The sequence below is a fragment of the Cetorhinus maximus genome, unplaced genomic scaffold (assembly GCF_964194155.1).
Source record: "Cetorhinus maximus unplaced genomic scaffold, sCetMax3.hap1.1 HAP1_SCAFFOLD_852, whole genome shotgun sequence".
In the NCBI taxonomy this organism is placed as follows: Eukaryota; Metazoa; Chordata; class Chondrichthyes; order Lamniformes; family Cetorhinidae; genus Cetorhinus; species Cetorhinus maximus.
Window position 1 is genome coordinate 66,017 of NW_027596794.1, and position 25,559 is coordinate 91,575.

Sequence of the window (25,559 nt, forward strand, 5' to 3'; positions counted from 1 at the left end):
ATCTAATTTATTTAACATATCCAGAAAATTAAACTCCAGCCCAGTTACAGGGATCATTAACATCAGCAGAAACAGACCCCAATTTCAGAATGAACCTGGTTCAGTCCTGGATGTGATTGACAGCAGCAATAACACCAGAATCCAACCCCTGTGATCACTTCTGAACTCACTGATGCCTCAGCAGGCTGGACGACTGAGTGAATCCCTTCCCACTCATGCATCTTTTCTGCATCCTCCCTAATGCCTTCACATTCTTCCCAAAGTGTGGCCCCCAGAAGTGGATGCAACACCCCAGCTGAGGATGAACTGCAGCTTTGCAAAGGTTCACCATGACTTCTGCTATTAGCATATTCTGCTATCTTACCTTTACGCCACCATCAGCACCTTCTTTAGTCTTTAACACTACCATTTACACTCCCTTTGTCCTGTGTCCATGACATCTTTGTTAAATCTCTCCTGAGCTCCCACCTACCCCTGGCCTTCTATTTTCCTCTACCTGCTCCACCTCCTCTTAAATAGTGTAAAATCCATCACATTTCCACTTCTCTTTAGCCCTGAAGACGACTCATACGGACTCGAAACGTTAGTTCTGTTTCTCTCCCCACAGGTGCTGCCAGATCTGCTGAGTTTTTCCTGCATTTTCTGTTTTTAATGTCACTGCAACTTCCTTGTTCTGTGCTCCACGCCTTCAATAATAAACCCAACGATACGGCCTGCTCTTATAATAAACTTAATAGCCGTACTGGCAATGAGTCATATAAAAACTCTTTTTTTATCTTAAGAGACAACAAGCACTTGGCACATTGATTTTTGTTTTAAACGCAGCTGATTTATTTATCATATCCAGAATATCAATCTCCAGCGCGGTCACGGGGATGATTGGCCTCAGAAGAAATAGACCCTAGCTGTCAAAATGAACATGGTTCAGTCCTGGATGTGATTAACAGCAGCAATAACAGCAGAATCCAACCCCTGTAGTCGCTGATGTCTCAGCAGGCTGGGTGACAAAGATCCCACAGGCTTTTACTACAGCCTCATAAAGGTGCGCCGTATTGGCAATGAGTCATATATAAGCTCTGGTCCTATCTTAGTAAAGGACTTGACACAATTATTTATTTAAACACAGCTTATTTATTTAACGTATCCAGAAAATTAAACTCCAGCCCAGTTACAGGGATCATTAACATCAGCAGAAACAGACCCCAAGTGTCAGAAAGAACCTGGTTCAGTCCTGGATGTGATTAACAGCAGCAATAACAGCAGAATCCAACCCCTGTGATCATTTATGAACCCGCTGGTGGCTCAGCAGGCTGGACGACTGAGCGAATTCCTTCCCACACACGGAGCAGGTGAATGGCCTTTCTCCAGTGTGATGTCGCGTGTGCGTTATCAGGTTGGACGACTGAGTGAATCCCTTCCCACACACGGTGCAGGTGAACGGCCTCTCCCCGGTGTGAACTCGCTGGTGCCTCAGCGGATTCAACGGTTCCCTAAACCTCTTCACGCAGCAACAACAGCAGAACCGCCTCTCCTCGGTGGGAATGAAAATTTTTACAGCGAGCTCCCACAGTCTCTAATCGGTGTGACGGCTTTGATGCCTCAGCAGGTTGGATGAGCAGGTGAACGCCTCCTCGCACACGGGGCAGGTGAACGGCCGCTCCCTGGTGTGAACTCGCCGGTGCTCCTGCAGGGCGGACGAATCGCTGAATCCCTTCCCGCACATGGAGCAGGTGTACGGCCTCTCACGGGTGTGGATGCGCTGGTGAGTCTGCAGGTGAGATAACTGAGTGAACCCCTTCCCGCACTCGGGGCAGGCGAACGGCCTCTCCCCGGTGTGTGCCCGTTGGTGCGTCCTCAGGTTGGACAACTGAGTGAACGCCTTCCCACACTCGGAGCAGCGGAACGGCCTCTCCCCGGTGTGAACGCGCTGGTGTCTCAGCAGAGTGGAGGAGTCCCTGAAGGCCTTGCCGCAGCTGCTGCAGGCGAACGGCCTCTCGCTGTTGTGAACTCGCTGGTGCCTCCGCAGGATGGATGAATCACTGAATCCCTTCCCGCAGTCAGGGCAGGCGTACGGCTTCTCCCCCGTGTGAACCCGCTGGTGTTTCTGCAGGCTGGCTAGCCGAGTGAATCTCTTCTCGCACATGTGGCAGGTCAATGGATTCTCCCTGGAGTGGATGCGCCGATGATTTTCCAGCAGGGACGGGTAATTGAACCCCTTCCCGCAGTCCTCACATTTCCACGGTTTCTCTCCTGTGTGAGTGCGCCGATGATTTTCCAGCAGGGACGGGTAATTGAACCCCTTCCCGCAGTCCTCACATTTCCACGGTTTGTCTCCAGTGTGAGTGCGTTGATGATTTTCCAGCAGGAAGGGGTAATTGAATCCCTTCCCGCAGTCCCCACATTTCCACGGTTTCTCCCCAGTGTGAGTGCGTCGATGATTTTCCAGCAGGGAGGGGTAATTGAATCCCTTCCCGCAGTCTCCACACTTAAAGCGTTTCTCTGTGCTGCGAGTGTCCTTGTGCCTCTCCAGGTTGGGACAAATCAGTTGAAGCCTCGTCCACAGACAGAACACGTGTATGATTACCCCCACACTGTGAAGGGTGCGATTTCTTTTCAAGTCTGAGTAACTGGTTGAAACTCTTTCCACAGTCCGTTGACCGGAACACTCTCACTCGGGTGTGGGTGCCTCGTTGCTTTTCCAGTCACACTGATGCTTGAAATCTTTTCCCATGCACTAACATTTCTCCTTCCGCATTCAAGGGCCAATTACATGCAGGTCTTGATGATTGGAGTGACTCTGCCAGTTCTTCATGTGATTTGTTGGTTTTAGTTTTCCGTCTGCAAATCTGACGTCCTGTAAAAGGAGTTTACAAAAGTCAGTACGGGATTGAAATATACAGCAGAGAATTCAAACTTCTATGCAGAATTCCTCCGACCCTTGTGCTCTTTGGGAACCGGTCCCTTCCTCCCAATTTAGGATGCTGTCCTGCCCTACCGCACTCCGACAAGCCCCCCCACCGACACCACCGCTCCTCTTTCTTGAGGTCATGCCTTGCCCTCTCCTCGGGAGCCCGACCACTCTGTCAGCCCCTCACTGGGCACATGTTCCCTCTTCCTCTTTGGGAGACGGCTCGTTGCCCCAAATTTAGGAACCAGCTGACTCATTCTTTGCCATACTGCCCTTACACCAGCTTGAGCAGTCTGCCCATCATCCTCCACCACCATCTTAAACACCTAGAAATATTACCCATAATATTCCAACCATTGAACCCTTGTCAATTCCCTTACAAAGGACAAAATGTTTGGTCCAAATCACCATTAATTTTCTGTACGAATTCTAAAAAGTAATTCAACATTATTTTTGTAAATTGTAAACTAATTTGCAATTTGTTAAGACAAACACAACATCCCAATTGCACCTCCTGACTAACTGGAACCCACTGCACAAAGGAGACACATTCCAAGCTTGGGAGCGCCCAACTAGCAGGGTGGGGAGTTCAGCCCCCGCCCTCTGTGATTGGTTGGAGGATCGCTTGGTCCTCCGGGAGCGACCCCGCTTTCCATTGGTCCAGAGCCCCGTCCATCATCCAGGCTGGGCGAATTGGAGGGGGAGGCCCAGCCTCTGACCTCTGTGATTGGGTCCTCCGGGACGAACCCCGCTCTCCATTCTTCCGTATCTCCGTCAATCATCCCGGACTCGCGCGAGGCGGAGGCGGAGGCGGAAGCTCGGCCACCGCCCACCGTGATTGGTTGGAGGACCGCCTAGTCCTCCGGCCCCAGCACCGCTCGCCATTGGTCCACATCCAAGTCAATCATCAAGCACGTCATCGTGACGTCCACAAGTCCTGTCCCAGCGCTTGGGGGAGGATGGCAGAGGGGCAAGTGGAGCCGGAGCAAAGCTACAATGGCGGAAACAGCTCAGCCAGTCAGCGAGCACCTTTGGCGGACAAGGGAGGAGATCCTCTAATTTAAAAGCACTAATTTAACACTCTCTGTATAAACCAACCCGCAGCTGTGCCGGCGGATGTTCAGCGTTACCATGGTAACCGGCCGCCATTTGGGGTTGAGAGGAAGGCAGCCGGGTGGGTGAGGGCGCATGCGCCGCAGCCATCTTGTGGCAGGGGAAAGAATGAGTGGGCGGGGTTTCTGGTTCCCAACTTTAGTCCCAGTGCCCGGGAGGGACAATCATTGACTCCCAGGGATTTCATTCTCACTCTGCACAAAACCCACCCCCCCCAAACACACACACACACACAGGGGAGCTTCCTCAACAACATGTTCCCTCTTTCCTGCCCTGGATGTGCTGTTATTACAATTTAATGGGGCACCAACCCAAGGATTAAGGGTAGACCACACGGCCTGTCGAGTCCGCTCCACCATTCAATACGATCATGACGGATCTTGGGCTTCAACTCCACTCTCCTGCCTGCTCTCTATATCCCTTAATTCCCCGAGAGATCAAAAGTCCGTCTGTCCCAGTCTTAAATAGAACCACAGAAAAGTTATGGCGCAGAAAGAGGCCATTCTGCCCATCTTGTCTGCGCTGGCCATAAAGAGAGGAAAAAAGAAGCTCCCTGTTTATTTTTAATCCCACTTTTCAGCACCTGGTCCGTAGCCTTGTAGCTTTAAGCTCTTCAGCTGCAGATCCAGGTATTTTAAATAAGTTGAGCGTTCCAGCTTCGACCACCAATATAGGCAGCGAAGTCCAGACGCCCACCACCCTCTGGCTGAGAGGGTTTTTCCTCACGTCCCCTCTAATCTTTCCACCATCAATCTATGCCGCCTGGTAACTGACATCTCTGCTCGGGGGGTGGGGGGAAACAAGTCTTGCCTGCCTACCCTATCCAGGCCCCTCATAATTTTGTAGAAGTTGAAGATGGTTGATGAGAAGAAACCAGCTCCCAAGAAGGGAGCCAAGAAAGCCTTAAAGAAACAGCCAGCAAAGGGCGGGAAGAAGTGGTGGAGGTTGAGGAGGGAGAGTTACTCCACCTACATCTACCAAGTGACGAAGCAGGTTTACCCCAACACCAGCACCTCCCCCAAGGCCATGAGCATCAGGAACTCGATGGCGAAGGATATTTTCGAGCTTCCCGCCCGGCCCGTTATAACAAGCGCAGTGCCATAAGCTCCCCGGGAGATCCAGCCCGCCGTGCGCCCGCTGCTGCTGCCCGGGGAGCTGGCCAAGCACGCCGTGTCGGCAGGGACGTAGGCGGCGACCAAGTACACCAGCTCCAAGTAAAACTGCAGAACGGACTGAAGAAACACTCAATCAGGTCGCCCCCCACCCCGCCCTCAGCTTCCTCTGTTCTAAGGGAAACAACACCTGCCTGCCCAATCTCTCCTCAAAGCTGCAATTTTCCAGCCCCGGCAATACGCCTGTAAGTCTGCTGTGTGCTCTCTCCAGAGCAATGATGTCCTTCCTTGTAACGTGGTGACGAGACTGCACACAAAAAATTCCAGTTGTGGCCTAACCGGTGTTTTATGCACCGTTTCGTCCCTGCTTTTGTGTTCAATATCTCTGTCCAATAAAGGACAGCATTCCACGTGCTTTCTTTTACCACCTTGTCCTGCTGCCTTCAGGGATCTGTGGACATGCACTCCTAGGTCTCTCACTTCCTCAACCCCTCTCACCATCCTCCCATTTACTGAGTATTCCTTTGCTTGGTTTGCCACCTCCCCCCGCCGCCCGCCCACCTGCCCCCACATCCCCCCCACCAAAGACATTACCTCACACTTCTCTGCATTGAATTCCATTCACCACATTTCCGCTCACTTAACCAAACCATTGATATCACCCTGGAGAACAACAGCTACCGATTGTCACTGTCAACGACGCTGCCGATTTTTGTGTCACCTGCAAATTTCCCAATCGTACCTCCCACAGGTAAACCCTTGCTGAAAGGTGGAGACCAAAAACTGTGCACAGTAGTCCACGTGTGGGCTCACCAAAACCCTGTTCAACTGAAGCAAGACTTCTTCATTATTGTCCTGCCACCCCCTTGCACTGAAGGCCAACTCACCTTCCGAATTTCTTGCCGGGCCTGCATGCCAACCTCCTGCATGCCTTGTGCCAGCACACCCCGAGTCTCTCCGAAGCCATTCGGCTCCTCTCCTGCCTTTCGGTTAGACTGCAGCTGATCTGTGCTTTGACACAATTCATACCCCTCAACACCCCTCAATCTCAGTCCGGAAAAGTTTCCACTTCTGACGAAGGGAGGCAAACCTGAAATGTTAACTCCGGTGTCTTTCTCCCAACAGACCCCAGTATTTCCAGCATCTCCCGTTTCTAATCTTGAACATTTCCAATTGACAATTGATTTCAGTCACAAGACCCTGAATTAAGGACAAAGGTCAGAGTGCCTCTTATTGCGGAATGACAGAATGTTTGCAGCACAGACATCCAGCCCGTCGTGTCCAGGCCAGCTCTTCTCCACTCCCGCACCCTTTCCCCGTAGCCTTACAAATATTTTCCTTTCTGGTAATTCCCCCACTCCCTCCTGTAGGCCTCGACTGAACTTGTCACCACCACAATCTCAGGCAGTGCGTCGCGCTTCTGCGATCTATCCACGTAACTGAAGTTCCTCATCCCTGGAACCATCCTCGTGAATCCTGCACCCTCCTAATGCTTTCACACCCTCCCCAGAGTGTGCTCCCCAGAATTGGAGACGCAATAGCCCAGCTGAGGCTGAACTGCAGCTTTACGAAGGTTCACCATAACGTCCTTGCTTTCGTGTTCTGTGCCTCCATCAATAAAGTCAAGGATCCCACAGGCTTTTATTACAGCCTCAATAAGGTGCACCGTACTGGCAATGAGTCGTATATAAGCTCTCGTCTGACCTTAGAGACAACAGGGACTTGACACACTGATTGGTTAAAAACCGGTAATTTATTTAACATATCCAGAATATTAATCTCTAGATCAGTCCTTGGATGTATTAACATCAGCAGAAACAGACCCCAAACGTCAGAATGAACATGGTTCAGTCCTGGATGTGATTAACAGCAGCAATAACAGCAGAATCCAAGCTCTGGAATCACTTGTGAACTTGCTGGTGTCTCAGCAGGTTGGATGACTGAGTGAATCCCTTCCCACACCCAGAGCAGGTGAACAATCTCTCCCCGGTGTGAACTCGCTGGTGTGTCCACAGGGTGGGATGAATGACTGTATCCCTTGCCACACACGGAGCAGGTGAACGGCCTCTCCCCAGTGTGAATGCATCGACGAGTTTCCAGCGTAGATGGGAACTGAATCCCCTTCCCACAGTCCCCACATTTCCACGGTTTCTCCATGGTGCAGGTGTCCTTGTGACTCTCCAGGTGGGATGATCAGTTGAAGCCTTGACCACGCACAGAACACGTGTACAGTCTCTCCTCACTGTGAATGATGAGATGTTTTTTTCAGGCTGTGTAACTGGTTAAAGCTCTTTCCACAGTCAGTGCACTGGAAACACTCTCACTCGGGTGCGTGCGTGTCACTCCTTTTCCAGTCCCCCTGATGTTCGAAACCCCATATTCCCAAGGACAAACATTTCTTCTTCAACAGCCGATGATTTTCAGGTCCTGAGGAATCGATTGGCTCTTGACAGTTCTTGGCCTAATCTTTGGTCTGAGATTCCTGTTTGCAAATCCTCCCCTTCTGACACCCTGCACAAGTTTCCAAACGTCGTCACTGTAATTGTGGGATAGACATTCACAACAGACAATCCTAGTTTCCATTGTTCCGGCCAGATGGGAGGAGCGCATGAATGATCCAGCCCCACTGCTCCACAGGCCATACCGTTAATTTAAACCAAACACAAAAATAGCTGGAAAAACTCAGCAGGTCTGACAACATCCGCGGAGAGGAACACAGTTAACGTTTCGAGTCTGTATGACGTATGAAACGTTAACTGTGTCCCTCTCTGCAGATGCTCCCAGACCTGCTGAGCTTTTCCAGCTATTTCTGTTTCAGATTTCCAGCATCCGCAGTATTTTGCTTTTACCTTAGCCATTAATTTAAATGTTTTATTTTCTCACCAAAATGGCCAATCGTGTACCGCTACCTCCAGTACCCCAGAAGAAAAGAGACTCTGATCAGACCTCTTTTAAAAAACTCAGAATGATTCATTTGTTTTAAAACAAAACTTTCCTTTAACATGTTGCAAGTACTGGTTGACACACAATTATAATCGGAAAATATAATTATCCATCTCTTCCTCAGGAATTCCCCTTGCGCGCACACAGACACTCACACAGAGAAATAAAGGACAAACAGATAGAGACTCTCTCTCTCTCTCTCTCTGTAGAGATGGGCTTTGGAGGATGGGCATTATAAGATAAAGGATAACGTCCACAGGATCTCGATGCTGTCGGCCCAGAGCTCTCTCCTGGACATCCTCACCACTGGCCTCAGCTTCGCAGGTCAGAATACAGGCCGGTTACACTCAGGCGAGAGTCGATAGCCGCACACAATTTCAGGCAAGGTCGAGGGAGCGATGAGCCAGCCAAGGTAGCCTCGCTCCCTCAGCTTATTCTCCGACGAGACTAAAATCAAAACAAGCAGGTTCGCAACCTGAGTTTTTTTTCCCCCTCTCTCCCACGCGACTGCCTTTTTTTTCCTGTCTCCCAGCTTTTCATGAATGAAGGCGCTTTGCAGTTCAACGCGAGCAGACAACTCCTTCTCAAGTAGCCACACAGGTCGGGCCATTTCTTGGAAGGGGCCCCGCTCGTTGACAGGTCCAAGGTGAACCTGTTTGTAAAAAAAAAGAATCCCAGGTTGGCACCTGCATGTCCAGATCATGCCGAATCCTTCCATCGCGTAAAAGAAAACTCCAGCTTTGAGAGGCGTGATTCTCACCCCCTGTTTAATGTTCGCCCAACCCTTCCGCTCTTTGGAAACCTGCCCCCACCCCTTGACTCCGCCCCCACCACCCCAGTTTGAAAGGTAGGTCCTGCCCTACCCTAACCCAACACACCCCCCACCCCTCTCCTCTTCACTGACTCGCTGCCTCACACTCCCCTCAGGACCCTTACCCCGCCCCCCACAGGGGCGAACATCCCCGCCCTGTATTTTAAGGGCCGGTCTGCGAATTTTACGTTCTGACCTGCGCCCCCGCAAACACCACTTGCCCCTTATTTCTCAGGCAGCCACTGCTGGGAAGACCACCCCGCCTCGTCTTACAGCCGACCTTGTAACTTCTGTTTGTACGCACACTCCGGGGCGGGCGTGAAGGCGTCGGAGAGGGCGCAGGATAGATTCACGAGGATGGTCCCGGGGGGTGAGGAACTGCAGTTACGTGGAGAGATCACAGAAGCGCAGGTGCACTGCCCGAGAGTGCGGCGGTGGTGCTGACAAGTTCAGTCGAGTCCCACAGGAGGGAGTGGGGTCATGACCAGGAAGGGAAAATATTTGCAAGGCTACGGGGAAAGGGTGCGGCTGTGGAGAAGAGCTGGCCTGGACATGATGGGCTGGACGTCTGTGCTGTAAACATTCTGTTATTCCGCAATAAGAGGCACTCTGACCTTTGTCCTTAATTCAGGGGTCCTGTGGCTGGAATCAATGCAATGACTAACTTTACATCGGTGTTAACCTTGGGTTCAAAAATCCCCCATGTCATGGTCCGGAATGTTGCACTTGCTAAAATCTTCAATTTGGAAACAAATTACACTGAACGACCGAACCCCTTCCCACACTCGGAGCGGGTGAACGGCCTCTCCCCGGTGTGAACTCGCTGGTGGGTCCGGAGGGTGAATGAATCACTGTGTCCCTTGCCACTCTGAAAGAGAGAGCTCCCTTGCCAAAGCTGGTAGGGTTCAGCGGGCGTTCGGCGGGGGGGGGGGGGGGGGGGGTGGGGGGGGGGGTGCGGAGCACAGTGGACAGGATCGCGTGCTGGTGGGGTGGGGCGGGGGGAGGTGTTGGGGTGTGTGGAGTGGGCTCTGATTTCTGAATCCCAGATTTGGGGGTGGTAGTGGTAGGGTTGGGGGGCTTGGCTGAGTCACATCCCTCAATGGGGCTGAGTTGGTGGTGGGGGGGGTTTGATCGGGGAGGGGAGGGGTGTTGAGATGGGGTGGAGCAGCGTCCATTCTTGGCCACAAGGGGCAGTGAGGCACAAGGCCCTGAGCCAAAAGGGGAGAGAGCTTTGGGATGAGAAATGTGGCCTGAGGCTTGGAGGCTGGTGGGGTATGGGTTAAGCAGGATCAGGGGCGGGGGAAGCAGGCGCGACTGAGTGAGTGGGGGGAGGGAGGGGCAGCTGAGTGAGTGCGTGAGGGGGAGCGATTTGGGGAGGGAGGCTGCTGATTGGTGGTTTGAGGAGTGAAGGAGTTGGGGGAGGGGCTGCGGAGTGAGTTTGTGGAATGAAGGAGTTGGGGGAGGGGCTGCGGAGTGAGTTTGTGGAGTGAAGGAGTTGGGCGAGGGGCTGCGGAGTGAGTTTACGGAGTGAAGCAGTTGGGGGAGGGCTGTGGAGTGAGTTTGCGGAGTGAAGGAGTTGGGGGAGGGGCTGCGGAGTGAGTTTGTGGAGTGAAGGAGTTGGGGAGGGTCTGCGGAGTGAGTTTGTGGAGTGAAGGAGTTGGGGGAGGGGCTGTGGAGTGAGTTTGCGGAGTGAAGGAGTTGGGGGAGGGGCTGCGGTGTGGGTTTGTGGAGTGAAGGAGTTGGGGGAGGGGCTGCGGAGTGAGTTTGTGGAGTGAAGGAGTTGGGGGAGGGGCTGCGGAGTGAGTTTGCGGAGTGAGGGATTTGGGGGAGGGGCTGCTGTATGAATTTGTGGAGTGAAGGAGTTGGGGGAGGGCTGCGGTGTGAGTTTGTGGAGTGAGGGTTTTGGGGGAGGGGCTTTGGAGTGAGTTTGTGGAGTGAAGGAGTTGGGGAGGGGCTGTGGAGTGTATTTGTGGAGTGAAAGAGTTGGGGAGGGGCTGCAGAGTGAAGGAGTTGGGGGAGGGGCTGCGGAGTGAGTTTGTGGAGTGATAGAGTTGGGGTAGGGGCTGCGGAGTGAGTTTGTGGAGTGAGGGATTTGGGGGAGGGCTGCGGAGTGAGTTTGTGGAGTGAAGGAGTTGGGGGAGGGGCTGCGGTGTGAGTTTGCGGAGTGAAGGAGTTGGGGGAGGGTCTGCGGTGTGAGTTTGTGGAGTGAAGGAGTTGGGGGAAGGGGCTGCGGTGTGAGTTTGTGGAGTGAGGGTTTTGGGGGAGGGGCTGCGGAGTGTGTTTGTGGAGTGAAAGAGTTGGGGAGGGGCTGCGGAGTGAGTTTGTGGAGTGAAAGAGTTGGGGAGGGGCTGCGGAGTGAGTTTGTGGAGTGAAGGAGTTGGGGTAGGGGCTGCGGAGTGAGTTTGTGGAGTGAGGGATTTGGGGAGGGGCTGCGGAGTGAGTTTGTGGAGTGAAAGAGTTGGGGAGGGGCCATTCAGGATCTTGCATACTTCAATCAAGTCAGCTCTCACTCTTGTGAATGAGAATTTGGCAGGAAGAATAAAAAAACAGAGTATTACTTAACTGGAGAACAGCTGCATAATTCTGAGGTGCAGAGGGATCTGGGTATTCTAGTACATGAGTCACAAAAAGTTAGTATGCAGGTACAGCAAGTAATGAAGAAGGCTCATGCAATGTTATCCTTTATTACAAGAGAGACTGAACATAAAAGTAAGGATGTTATCGTTCAGTTATAAAGGGCATTGGTGAAACCGCATCTCGAGTACTGTGTGCAGTTCTGGTCTCCTTATTTAAGGATGTGAATGTGTTGGAGGTGGTTCAGAGGAGGTTTACTATGTTGATACCTGGAATGAGTGGGTTGTCTTGTGAGGAAAGGTTGGACGGACTGGGCTTGTTTCCACTGGAGTTTAGAAGAATGAGGGGTGATTTGATTGAAGTGAACAAGACCCTGAACGTTCTCGACAAGGGGGACGTGGAAAGGATGTTTCCTCTTGTGGGTGAGTCCAGAACTAGGGGGCACTGGTTTAAAATTAGGGGGTCGCCCTTTTAGGACAGAGACGAGGAGAAATATTTTCTCTCAGAGGCTTGTGCGACTTTGGAATTCTCTGCCTTAGGAGGTGGAGGTGGAGTCAAGGTCACTGAGTACTTTTAAGGCGGAGATAGATTGATTCTTGTTAGGCCGGGGAATCAAAGGTTATCGGGGGTGAGATGGGAATGTGGACATCGAAACACAAATAGATCAGCCGTGATCTTATTGACTGGCGGAGCAGGCTTGAGGGGCCGAATGGTCCACTCCTGTTCCTATTTTGTATGTTCTAAACCCCAGTCTGTCCAACCTTTACTCATAAGACAACCCGTTCATTCCAGGTATCAACCTAGTGAACCTCCTCTGAACCACCTCCAACTCTTTCACATCCTTCCTTAAATAGGGAGACCAGAACTGCACACGATATTCGAGACCACAGAGAAAATCCTGTTGCTTTTGCTGCCATTTTCCACATCATTTAATAGAGAGACCCGCTCCCCGCCCCCACCCACCCCCCCTACTCCACCGAGTTGCTGGAGTAATCGGAAGAAATGCGGTGGACAGATCGTAAAGTATCTACGAGACCAGGGAACCGGTACATCGGGGACTGAGGTCAGGGGGGAGGCTTCATTGATGACTGCGGGAGCGTCGAAGGGAAAGCAGCAGGGGAAGAGATTGGAATGGTCTGATCATCTGCTGCGGAGGGAGAAAGAGAGAGAGAGAGGGGGAATGTGGTGAGGCAAGCGATGGATTCTGGGCTGCTCGGCAGGAGGGGACTAGGAAGGCCTGAGCCCAGCTGGAAAGATTCAGTGAGGAGAGGACTGAAATGCAGCAGGCCAGAAGAGTTATGGGGGACTGACAGGAGGAGGTGGAGCAGAACAATCACCCACAATCGGCCAAACACAGTCCCTGAGTCGACCTGATGGGCTGGATGCCGAGGGGACGGGATCCCCCTGCGGGAGAGACTGGACCTGGGGTAGGGGGGACACAGTTTAAAAACGAGGGGGTCTCCCATTTAAGACGGAGAGGCGGAGATAGACTTGGGTTGTTTTCGTTGGAGCAGAGAAGACTGAGGGGTGACCTGATCGAGATGTACAAGATTATGAGAGGCATGGACAGGGTGGATAGGGAGCAGCTGTTCCCCTTAGTTGAAGGGTCAGTCTTGAGGGGGCACAAGTTCAAGGTGAGGGGCAGGAGGTTTAGAGGGGCTGAGAGGAAAAACTTTTTTACCCAGAGGGTGGTGACGGTCTGGAATGCACTGCCTGGGAGGGTGGTGGAGGCGGGTTGCCTCACATCCTTTAAAAAGTACCTGGATGAGCACTTGGCACGTCATAACATTCAAGGCTATGGGCCAAATGCTGGTAAATGGGATTAGGTAGGTAGGTCAGGTGTTTCTCACGTGTCGGTGCAGACTCGATGGGCCGAAGGGCCTCTCCAGCGCTGTGTGATTCTGGGATTTTCTCGAGAGGGAGATGAGTCTGTGGAGTTCTCTTCCCCAGGGAGGAGCAGAGGCCGGGCCTTCCAATATTTCGGAGGCCGAATTCGACAGGTTCTTGATGGACAAGGGAGTCGAAGTGGGGGGGGGGGGGGGAGTCGGCGTGAAAGTGATGTCGAGGCGGCAATCAGATCGGGGTGGCTGGAGTCCGGAACGGGCTTCCCGAGAGGCCGGTGGAGGGACGGATCCGACCCAGGCGTTCCAGAGGGAATTGGAATTGCTGCCTGAAAAAGAGAGAGAACGTGCAAGGTTCACGGGGATAAGGAATAGGAGCAGGGGGGAGGCAGAACGCTCTTTCAGAGAGCCAGCACAGACCCGATGGGCCGAAGGGCCTCCTTCCGCACCGGAAAGATTCTGTGACAGCCACGAGTTTATCAAATGGCGCAGCAGGCTCGAGGGGCCAAATGGCCTCCCCCTGATTCGTACGTCTGTACATAATTATGGTGACCACCGGTAAAACGGGAGAAGCCAAAAGCAAAAGCCTCCGTGGCTAAAGTCAAGGGTCCCACAGGCTTTTTAATAACAGCCTCATAAAAGGTGCACTGTCCTGGCAACGAGTCAGACCTAAGCTCTCGTCTTATCTTAGAGACAACAAGGACCTGGCGCGCTGATTGTTTAAACGTAGAAGATTTATGGAATGTATCCAGAATATTCATCTCCAGCTCAATCACTGGACTGAAGAACGTCAACAGAAACAGACCCCGGCTGTCAGAATGGACGTGGTCCGGTCCCCGGGCGTGACTGACGGAGAAATAACAGCAGAGTCCAAACCCCCCCGGAATCACCTGTGGGCTCACCGGTGCCTCAGCAGCTTGGAGAGCTGGGTGAATCCCTTCCCACACTTGGAGCAGGTGAACGGCCTCTCCCCCGGTGGGAACTGGCTGGTGTGCCAGTAGGTCACACAACCGAGTGAATCTCTTCCCACATTCAGAGCAGATCAGCCAGTCCCCGGTGTGAACTCGCTGGTGTGTCAGCAGGTAGAATGACCGAGTAAATCCCTTCTCACATTCGGAGCAGGTGAACGGTCTCTCTCCGCTGTGAACTGGCCGGTACCTCAGCAGTGTGGATAACAGGGTAAATCCCTTCCCACACTCAGAGCAGCTGAATGGCCTCTCCCGAGTGTGAACCCGCCAGTGTTTCAGCAGGTCCGACGACGCTTTGAACCTTTTGGGGGGCAGCGGGAGCGGCTGTGCGGCCTCTCCTCAGCGTGAGCATCAGGTTATCAGGGCGTTTGAAGCCACGGCCGCAGTCGGTGCATTTGTAAGGTCTCTCGTCGGTGTGGCTGCGCCGCTGGTGGGTCAGCAGGCTGGACGAACAAGCGAACCCCTTCCCACACGCGGAGCAGGCGAACGGCCTCTCCCCGGGAGTGAAGTCGCCGGTGCGTCTGCAGGTTGGATAACAGGGTAAATCCTTTCCCACACGCGGAGCAGGCGAACGGCCTCTCCCCGGTGTGAACCCGCCGGTGTCTCAACAGGTTCGCAACTCGAGTGAATCCCTTCCCGCGCGCAGAGCAGGTGAACGGCCTCTCCCCGGTGTGCATTCCTTGGTGGGCCAGCAGCCTGGATAGCTGAGTGAACCCCTGGCCACGCTCGGAGCAGGCGAACGACTTCTCAGTGTGAACCCGCTGGCGTGACAGCAGGTTGGATGAGTCTGTGAATCCCTTCCCACACTCCGAGCAGATGAATGGCCTCTCCAGGGTGTGAACCCGCTGGTGCTGCCGCAGTCGCCACATTTCCACGGTCTCCCCATGGTGCTGGTGACCGTCTGCCTCTCCAGGTTGGATGGCTAATTGAAGCCTCGTCCACAGACAGAAAATGTGTCCAGTCTCCCCCCCGCTGTGAATGGTGAGATGGCTTTTTCAGGCTGTGTAGCTGGTGAAAGGTCTTTCCACACTCAGTGCACTGGAAACACTCTCACTCGGGTGTGTCTGTGTCTCGGTACTTTCCCAGTCACACTGATATTCAAAATCTCTTCCCACAGACGGGAACAGACAAACATATCTCTTTCCACATCCAAACATCAAGGCTCTCGAGGTCCTGATGAATCCAGGGACTCTCTGTCAGTTCTTGGTCCGGTGTTTGCTTGGAGTTTCCCGTCTGCAAATCCTGCCCTCTGATGAGCCTGTAAAAGGAGTTTGTAAAAGTCATCACTGTAAAGTACAGGATAGAGATTCCCAACAGACAATCCCTGTTTCTTTGTAACACCCCCCAACCTTTCTGCCCTCCTGGAGCCACCCCCTGCCCGCTCAATTTGGGACGCTCACCCTCTCTACCCTACTCCCAACCCCCTCCATTACAGGACCCTCCTTCACTCTGACCCTGACTCTGACCAGCATGGATAGAAGATTGGCTGTCTGGCAGGAGGCAGAGAGTGGGGATAAGGGGGTCCTTCTCAGGATGGCGGCCGGTGACTAGTGGAGTTCCGCAAGGGTCAGTGTTGGTACCACAACTTTTCACTTCATACATTAATGATCTAGATGAAGGAACTGAGGGCATCCTGGCTAAGTTTGCAGATGATACAAAGATAGGTGGAGGGACAGGTAGTATTGAGGAGGTGGGGAGGCTGCAGAAGGATTTGGACAGGTTAGGAGAATGGGCAAAGAAGTGGCAGATGGAATAAAACGTGGGTAAGTGTGAGGTCATGCACTTTGGTAGGAAGAATAGAGGCATAGACTATTTTCTAAATGGGGAGAGGATTCAGAAATCTGGAGTGCAAAGGGACAGGATTCTCTTAAGGTTAACTTGCAGGTTGAATCGGTAGTTAGGAAGGCAAATGCAATGTTGGCATTTATTTCGAGAGGACTAGAATATAAAAGCAGGGATGTGCTGCTGAGGCTTTATAAGGCTCTGGTCAGATCACATTTATAATATTGTGAGCAATTTTGGGCCCCGTATCTCAGGAACGATGTGCTGGCCCTGGAGAGGGTCCAGAGGAGGTTCACGAGAACGATCCCAGGAATGAAAGGCTTAACATATGAGGAATGTTTGAGGACTCTGGGTCTATACTCGATGGAATTTAGAAGGATGAGGGGAGATCTGATTGAAACTTACAGAATACTGAAAGGCCTGGATAGAGTGGACGTGGGGAAGATGTTTCCATTAGTAGGAGAGACTAGGACCCGAGGGCACAGCCTCAGAGTAAAGGCAAGACCTTTTAGAACAGAGATGAGGAGAAACTTCTTTAGCCAGAGAGTGGTGAATCTATGGAATTCATTGCCACGGAAGGCTGTGGAAGCCAGGTCATTGAGTGTATTTAAGACTAAGATAGATAGGTTATTGATTGGTAAGGGGATCAAAGGTTACGGGGAGAAGGCGGGAGAATGGGGTTGAGAAACTTATCAGCCATGATTGAATGGCGGAGCAGACTCGATGGACCGAATGGCCTAATTTCTGCTCCTATGTCTTATGACCCCCATCACTTGGGCACTTTGGTGGGAGGCTGCCCATTGCTCCCCATTTAGGACACAGCCCACCCATTCTTGACCACCCTGCCTTCTTTGCACCACCCCAAAACTTCAGGACTCTGCCCCAAACCTCTACCACTGTCTCTGCACAGATTTCCAGGCATAATAAAAATAGTTTTTCCCACCAGGAGCCCTCACTCATTGTAACTCACACATATCAAAACGTTTGGGTGCAAATCACAATGCACTTTCCCTGCAAATTCTAACAAATTGGTTCTTTAATTTTCTTTCCATCCTAAGCAAATCTGCCTTTGGTTGATACTGAAACCAGATATGACCCATCATCTACCCCTCCCATTGCAGCTCTTTACTGGGACCTTCTGCAGAAAGAAAGCCCAGCTCGCGGGGCGCATGTCAGCACAAGTCCCGCCTCCCACCCTCTGTGATTGGTTGAAGGGCCTGCACGTTATTCGGAGGGGTTGAATGGCCGATCATCATTGGTCCAGAGCTTTATCACTCATGCTCGTGACGGTGTCAACCCGGGGGGTGGGGGGGGGGGGAGGTGGAGTCCAGCCTTCCACCCTCTGTGATTGGTCGGAGGACCGACGGGTCCTCCGGGCTGTCAGCTGAATACCATTGGCTCAAATCTTCGTCAATCATCTGCACGTCTTCGTACCGTCAACAAGTTCGGTTCCGCCCAATCGCCGAGTGGAGGACGAGGAAATGGAGCCGGAGGGGAGAGACCCAGAGGCCGAGGCGAAGGACGGGAACCGCTCAGCCGGTCAGCGAGCACTTTTTGGGGGGATAAGGGAGGAGATCCTTCCATTTAAAAGGTTTAATGTAACGCTCTCTTTATAAACCACCCCCTCCCTCCCTCCGCAGCGCCGGCAGACAACCGGTCCCGAGGCCGGCGGCCAGCGTTACCATGGCAACCGGCCGCCATCTTTGGGGTGAGAGGAAGGCGGCCGGGTGGGTCATGGTGCATGCGCAGCCGCCGCCATCTTGAAGCAGGGAAACAATGAGTGGGCGGGGCTTATGGTTCCCAACTTTGGTCCCAGTGCCCGGGAGGGATAATCATTGACTCCCAGGGATTTCATTCTCACTCTGCACAAACCCCCCCCCCCCCCCCCCCCCCCCAAACACACAGGGGAGTTTCCTCAACATTTTCTCCATGGAGACCTTGCCAACACACTCCAAGACCAATTCTACTTTCCCCCCCACCTCCTGCCATGCCTTTTACCTCTTAGCCCCGCAAATATGTTCCCTTGAGGCAACTGTCTGATTCCCTCTTGAAAAGCACGACTGAATCTGCTGCCACTGCACTCTCAGTCAGTGCGTTCCAGAACCTGAACGCTGGCTGCGTAAAAGAGGTTTGCCCTTAATCACCTTAAATTGGTGTCCTTTGCTTCTCAATCTAATGGGAACATTTTCTACCTACTCATACGGAGTACGGTTAAAATCAAAATGGTTTTATGAAAGGGCCTGACAGATCTATGCAAGATTTTTGAGGCTGTACCTTAGCAGGATAGGTAAAGGGGAACCAGTAGATGCGGTACACCAGGATTTCCAAATGGCATTCAGTAAAGTGCCGCACAAAAATTAATGGGCCAAGATAAGAGCGCATGGAGTTGTGGGGGTAACACATTGGCATAGGCAGAGGTTCAGTTAAGAGGCAGGAAGCAAAGATTGGGCATATCCAGGGAACTCTCAAGTTGGCAGGCTGTGCCTAGTGGAAAGCCACATGGACCAGGGCTGGGCCTCAGCAAATTACAATCTGTGTCAATGCCTTACATGAATAGACAGAGAGTAACATATCCACGTTTGCTGATAAAGCAAAGCTAGGTGGAAAGGTAAACTGCGAGGAGGGCACTGACTGCAAAGAGATATGGACAGGTTAAATGAGTGTGCAACAAGATGGCGGATGGTGTATAATGTGAGGAAGTGTGAGGTTATTCACTTTGGCAGTAAGAACAGAAAAGCAGAATGTTTTTAAAAGGCAGGAACCTTATGAATGTTTATGTTCAGAGAGACTTGAGACTGCTCATAAAGAATCACAGAATTGTTATGGTGCAGAAGGAGGCCATTCGGCCCATCTTGTCTGCACCGGCTCTCTGAGGATTTTAACTTCGTGCCGATCTCCTGCTTTTTCCCCGTAACCCTGCACGTTGTTTCTATTTAGATAATCACCCAATGCCCTCTTGAATGCCTCGATTGAACCTGCCTCCGCCACACTTCCAGGCAGTGCATTCCAGACCCGAACCACTCGCTGTGTGAAGAATTTTTTTCTCACCTCGCGTTTGTTGCTTTTGCAAAACACTCGAAAACTGTGCCCTCTGGATCTCGATCCGTTTACGAGCGGGAACAGTTTCTCCCGGTCTACTCTGTCCAGGCCCCTCATTATTTTGAGAATTTCTATCAAGACTCCTCTCAGCCTCCTCCTCGCCAAAGAAAACAGCCCCAACGGTCTCCAATCTTTCCTCATAACTGAAGTGTCTCATCCCTGGAACCATTCTCGTAAACCTCTTCTACACCTCTCTCCAACGTGTTCACATCCTTCGATAAACAATAAGAAAGCCAACCACAAGGAACACAAAGTTACCATGCAGGTCCAGCAAGCAATTCGGAAGGCAAATAGCATGTTTGCCTTCAGTGCAAGGGGACTGGAGTCCAGGAATAAGAGAAGTCTTGCTACAATTGTATAGGATTTTGGTGAGACCGCATCTGGAATACAGTGTGCAGTTTTGGTCTCCATATTTAAGGAAGGATATACTTGCATTAGAGGTGGTACAGTGAAGGTTCACTAGATGGGTCCCTGTGATGAGGGAGTTGTCCTATGATGAGAGGCTGAGTAAATCTAGCTTATATTCTCTGGAGTTCAGAAGAATGAGGGGGGGGAATCTCATTGAAACGTACAAGACTGTGAAGGGTCTTGATAGTGTAAATGCTGAGAGGTTGTTTTCGCTGGTTGGGGAATGTAAAACACTGAGGCTCACTCACAGGACAAGGGGTCAATCATTTAGGACTGAGATGAGGGGAAATTACTTCACACAAAGGGACATGAACCTTTGGAATTCTCTACCCAGAGAAACGTAGAAACTAGGAGCAGGAGTGGGCCATTCGGCCCTTTGAGCCTGCTCCGCCATTCAGTATGATCATGACTGATCCTCTATCTCAACACCATATTCCCGCTTTCTCTCCATGCCCCTAACATCCAAAAAATGATCAATTTCTTTCTTGAAAATACTCAGTGACCCGGCCTCCGCAGCCTTCTGTGGCAGTGAATTCCACAGGTTGACCTCCCTCTGAGTGAAGACATTTTTCCTCGTCTCAGTCCTAAATGGCCTGAACTGTATCCTGAGACTGTGGACCCAAGGTCCAGACTCTCCAGCCAGGGGAAACATCCTCCCTGCATCCAGTCTGTCCAGCCCTGTTAGGATTTTATACGTTTCAACCAGATCCCCTCTCATCCTTCTAAACTCTAGTGAATACAGGCCCAGTCAAACCAATCTCTCCTCTTACGAGTCCTGCCATCCCCGGCATCAGCCTAGCGAACCTTCGAAAAGGATGTGAATCTTTGGAATTCTCCACCCCAGGGGGTTGCGGATGCTCCACCGTTGAACACGTTTAAGGCTGGGATAAGACAGAGTTCTGGTCTCTCGGTGGTGGGGAGGGTGGAGATTAAGGGATATGGGGAGCAGACGGGAAAGCGGAGTTGAAGCCCGAGATCAGCCACGATCTTATTGAATGGCGGAGCAGGTTCAACAGGCCGTGTGGTCTAATCCTTCTCCTCTTTCTTGTGTTTCGTACTCTATCCGGACACCTCTGTCACATCTCCTCCAAATCTTCTCTTCTCCGAGAACAGCCCCAGCTTTTCCAATCTATCCACGTAACCAAAGTTCCTCATCCATAGAACCATAGAAAAGTTACAGCACAGAAGGAGGCCATTCGGCCCATCTTGTCCATGCCAGCCTGAGGACACCCAGGTGCCCTTTCTAATCCCACCTTCCTGCACCCGGCCCATAGCCCTGCAGCTTACAGCACTTAAGGTGCAGATCCAGGTACTTTTTAAAAGAGTTTAAAGTTTCTGCCTCTACCACCAACTTAGGCAGCAAAATAGTAGACACCCACTACCCTCTGCGTAAAAAAGTTCTTCCTCATGTCCCCCCTACACCTTCTGCCACTTAACTTGAATCTATGTCCCCTGGTTCTGGAATTCTCCACCAAGGGAAACAACTTTATCCTGTCCACTCTATCTCTTCCCCTCATAATTTTGTGCACCTCAATCAAGTCACCTCTCAGCCTTCTTCGTTCTAAGGAAAATAAGCCCAACCTATCCAATCTCTCCTCATAGCTACACTTTTCTAACCCCGGCAACATCGTTGTAAACCTCCTCTGCACTCTCTCCAGCGCTATTATGTCCTTCCTGTAATGTGGTGACCAGAACTGCACACAATACTCCAGCTCTGGCTTCACCAGTGTGAACCCTGGAACCATTCCCGTCAATCTTTTCTGCACTCTCTCTAATCCCTTCGCAACCTTCCCAAAGCGTGGTCCCCAGAATTGGAGGCGCAATAGCCCAGCTGAGGATGAACTGCAGCTTTACGAAGATTCACCATAAAGTCCTTACTTTCGTGTTCTGTGCCCCCATTAAGAAAGACAAGGATCCCACAGGCTTTTATTACAGCCTCATAGAGGTGCACCATATTGGCAATGAGTCATATCTCTGCTCTCGCCCTATCTTAGAGACAAGGACCTGACACATTCATTGTTTAAACACATCTGATTTATTTAACATATCCAGAATATTAATCTCCGGCCCAGTTACTGGGATTATTGACATCAGCAAAAACAGACTCCAACTGTCAGAATGAACCTGGTTCAGTCCTGGATGTGATTGACAGCAGCAATAACAGCAGAATCCAACCCCTGGAATCACTTAAGATAAAAGCAAAATTCTGCGGATGCTGGAAATTTGAAATAAAAACTGAAAACGCCGGACAGACTCAGCAGTCCTGGCAGCCACATCTGTGGAAAGAAAAACAGGGTCAACGTTTCGGGTCCGCGTGACTCTCGAGTCATAAATGGACTCGAAATGTTAACTCTGTTTCCCCCCCTCCACAGATGTGGCTGCCAGACCTGCTGAGTTTGTCCAGCGTTTTCTGTTCTCATCCGTGTAAAATAAACCCTCCCCAGTCATGTGACATATGCAGCCTAGTTAGAGTCAGCTACATGAAAGTAGAGAGCTGTAGTTCCTCAAAATAATTCGGAGATGTCGCCAAGCTACATAAAATCCATCAGTGGAGCCTATTATAGCGTACTTTGTTTTCTCAAGTTTAAGATTCTGCATAAGATCAGGTATCCAATTGGTAAAAGAGGGCAGGGCAGACTGTTTCCAGCTTAATTGACCAATGCGTCCAGCCCTGTGATCACTTGTGAACTCGTGGGTACAGCAGCCCAGAGTTTGTGACTTAAGTGAATCCCCTTCCCACACAGTGGGACGATCTCTCCTCAGTGTGAACCAGCCGGTGCATCAACAGCTTGAATGCTGTTCCCAACCTTGTCAGGCAGCCGAACAGTCTCTCCTCAGCGCCGAGTGCACTGCTGGACCACCAGTTCTGCAGAGCGTGGGCAGCTACTCCCACCCCCCTTCCCCTCACCCCCCCCCCTCACCCCGCTCCCCCAAAGTCAGGGTCCTTTGACTGCTGTGACCACCGACCCCCGCGGTGCCTCAGCAGGCCGGAGGGCTGAGCCGTGAAGCCGCCGGTGCTTCCGCAGGGTGCTAGCGTCCCTGAACCCCCTCCCGCACTCGGGGCAGGCGAACGGCCTCTCCCCGGTGTGGAGCCGCCGGTGGGTCAGCAGCTGGGACAGCTGGGTGAAGCCCTTCCCGCACTCCGAGCAGGCGAAGGGCCTCTCGCCGGTGTGGAGCCGCTGGTGGGTCAGCAGGTTGTACGACTGGGCGAACCTCTTCCCGCACTCGGGGCAGGCGAAGGGCCTCTCCCCAGTGTGGGCCCGCCGGTGCTTCCGCAGGCTGGACGAGTCGCTGAAGCCCTTCCCGCACTCCGAGCAGGCGAAGGGCCTCTCCCCGGTGTGGAGCCGCTGGTGGGTCAGCAGGTGCTGCGACTGGGTGAATCCCTTCCCGCACTCGGGGCAGGCGAATGGCCTCTCCCCCGTGTGAACCCGCTGGTGTTTCCGCAGGATGGATGGGTTGCTGAACCCCTTCCCGCACTCCGGGCAGACGAACGGTCTCTCCCCCGTGTGAACCAACTGGTGCGTCTGCAGGCTGGCCAACCGAGTCAACCCCTTCCCGCACACGGGGCAGCTGAACGGCCTCTCCCCGGTGTGAACCCGACGGTGGGTTTTCAGCTGGGAGGGGTAATTGAAGCCCTTCCCGCACTCGGAGCAGGCGTGCGGCCTCTCCGCGTTGTGGACTCGCTGGTGCGTCAGCTGGTGGGAGGAGCAAGCGAATCGCTTTCCGCACACGCTGCAGGTGAACGGCCTCTCCCCGGTGTGAACCCGCCGGTGTGTCTGCAGGGTGGACGATTCACTGAACCCCTTCCCGCACTCGGAGCAGGTGAACGGCCTCTCCCCGGTGTGACTGCGCCGATGAATCTCCAGCGCAGATGGTGAACGAAATCCCTTGCCACAGTCTGCGCATTTCCACGGTTTCTCCATGGTGCGGGTGTCCTTGTGTCCATCCAGGTTGGAAGATCAGTTGCAGCCTCGTCCATACACAGAGAACACGTGTCCGGTCTCTCCCTGCTGTGAATGGCGATGTTTCTTTCAGGCTGTGTAACTGGTTAAAGCTCTTTCCACAGTCAGTGCACTGGAAACACTCTCACTCATGTGTGTGTGTCTCGGTGCTTTTCCAGTCACACTGATGTTTGAAACCTTTTCCTACAGACAGAACAGGCAAACACTTCTCCTTCCACATTCAAAGGCCGATGATATTCAGGTCCTGACAAACCAAGCGAATCGTGGCCTTATCTTTGGTCTGAGTTTCCCGTCTGCAAATCCTCCCCTTCTGATACCCTGCAAAAGTTTACAAAACTCATCACTGTGAGTGCAGGATAGAAATTCACAACAGACCGTTCTAAATTCTATGCAACTTTCCTCCAGCCCTTCCCTTTCCTCGAGAACCAGCCCCCTCCCTCCAATTTAAGACTCTTTCCTGCCTACCCCTATTCCAACACCCCCCCTCCTCATTGAGGTTATACTCTCCGCAGGACCCTACCCCACTTTGACCCCCTCGCTGGCTGTGTATTCTACCTCTTTCAGAGAGCCTACCCATTAGCCCCCCCCCCCCGCCCACCCACTCCCAATTTAGGACACACTCCACCAGTTCATAACTTTCTTGTCCTGGCAACACCCTAGACACTTAAAGAGTCTGTCTGCTCGTCCTCCACCACCATCTTGGTGTAAACCTCTACAGGTAACGACAACAATGGCATTCCCACTATTGGCCCCTTGTTTCTACGTCCAAAAATTAAAACGTTCAGTCCAGATCACAATTAATGTTTCCCCACCCCCTCCGAATTCCACAAATAATTTATCTTTTCTTTTTAAAACCTGCACAACAAATCCGCATTTTGTTAACAATGAAATGTAGTCCATCCCCAAAAAAGTGAGGAGCACCCACCCCCCCTTGTCTCTGGGCCAGAAGCTCCGGGCCAGAGTCCTACTTCAGGACCCGATGGCTACAGGGAGGGGCGTTCGTAACGTGGGCCAAGACAGGTTGGCCGGCAAATCCTTCCGACGCCGTGGACAGCAGCCGCTCAGAGAGAGATTTCTGCACGGCCGGCCGCACCGCAGACGGCCGCGGCCAAGCCGCTGCAGCGCTTTAGCCGGGGCAGAATCAGGGGCCAGTCCAGCGCAGGTCCTTGGTCAGCATGGGGACGGTACCTGAGGGAAAAGGAGGAGGGCAGCCTGTCCCATTGCGCCTGCTCTGGACCAAGAGCCACACAAACAAAATTGACACAAGACCCATTCCATTTCTACTTTTCCTCAGCACCAAGGAAGAGTCAACGTTGGACCCAAAACCTTAGCCCCTGTTTTCCCCTCTGCACAGAGACTGCCAGACCTGCTGACTTTCTCCAGCACCCTCTGTTTCTGCAGCAAGCCTGGGAGTGCCCAGCTCGCAGGGGGAGGGAACTCCAGTGTTTCCCCGCCCCGGACTCCGCGATTGGTCGGAGGACCTCTGGGTCCTCCGGCCCGAGCCACGATCGCCATTGGTTCAGAGAGCCGTCAGTCACCCTGCGCGTTGGCGTCACCGTCCACACGTTCAGTCCGCCGCCGGGGAAGAGGAGGAGGGGGCAGTGGAGCCGGAGGGAAGACCCTGAAGTTGAGGAGAATGACAAAAACCGTTCAGCGAGTACTGTTAGGGGTTAAGGGAGGAGATCCTTGAGTTTAAAAGGACTAATGTAACACTCTTTGTATAAACCACTCCCCCCCACAGCAACGCGGGCAGACAACCGGCTCCGAGGCCGGCGGCCAGTGTTACCATGGTAACCGGCCGCCATCTTCGGGGTGAGAGGAAGGCGGCCGGGTGGGTCAAAACGCATGCGCCGCCGCCATCTTATGGCGGGGGACAATGAATGGGCGGGGCTTAGGGTTCCCAACTTTAGTCCCAGTGCCCGGGAGGGACAATAATTGACTCCCAGGGATTTCATTCTCACTCTGCACAAAACCCACCCCCACAAACACACACACACGGGGGCGCTTCCTCAACAACATATTCCCTCTTTCCTGAGCT

The 25,559-nt window shown here is 52.5% G+C and overlaps 1 protein-coding gene across 1 annotated transcript; it reads right to left on the minus strand.

The window, feature by feature from the left end:
* Positions 1-25,036, minus strand: LOC144674891 (uncharacterized). The gene is made up of 9 exons (XM_078536035.1): positions 24,896-25,036; positions 22,527-23,494; positions 14,652-14,791; positions 14,268-14,605; positions 8,580-8,728; positions 6,021-6,204; positions 5,035-5,241; positions 1,588-2,665; positions 1-1,458 (listed from the first exon to the last, which is right to left on the minus strand). Exons 1-9 carry the CDS (start codon positions 25,034-25,036, stop codon positions 1,280-1,282), a joined length of 3,384 nt encoding a protein of 1,127 aa, XP_078392161.1. The 3' UTR covers positions 1-1,279.
* Between the last annotated feature and the right edge of the window lie 523 nt (positions 25,037-25,559).

Bases quoted from the DNA above. Each gene is read 5' to 3' on its own strand.
- LOC144674891 (XM_078536035.1), bottom strand. From the start codon at position 25,036: ATGGCGATCGTGGCTCGGGCCGGAGGACCCAGAGGTCCTCCGACCAAT. The intron at 14,606-14,651 runs GCCGTGGCTTCA...CACGCTGAGGAG, and splicing joins TTACAAATGCACCGACTGCG to AGGCCGCACAGCCGCTCCCG. The intron at 2,666-5,034 runs GTGCTGGTGTTG...CCCGAGTGAGAG, and splicing joins TGCTCATGGCCTTGGGGGAG to TGTTCCGGTCAACGGACTGT.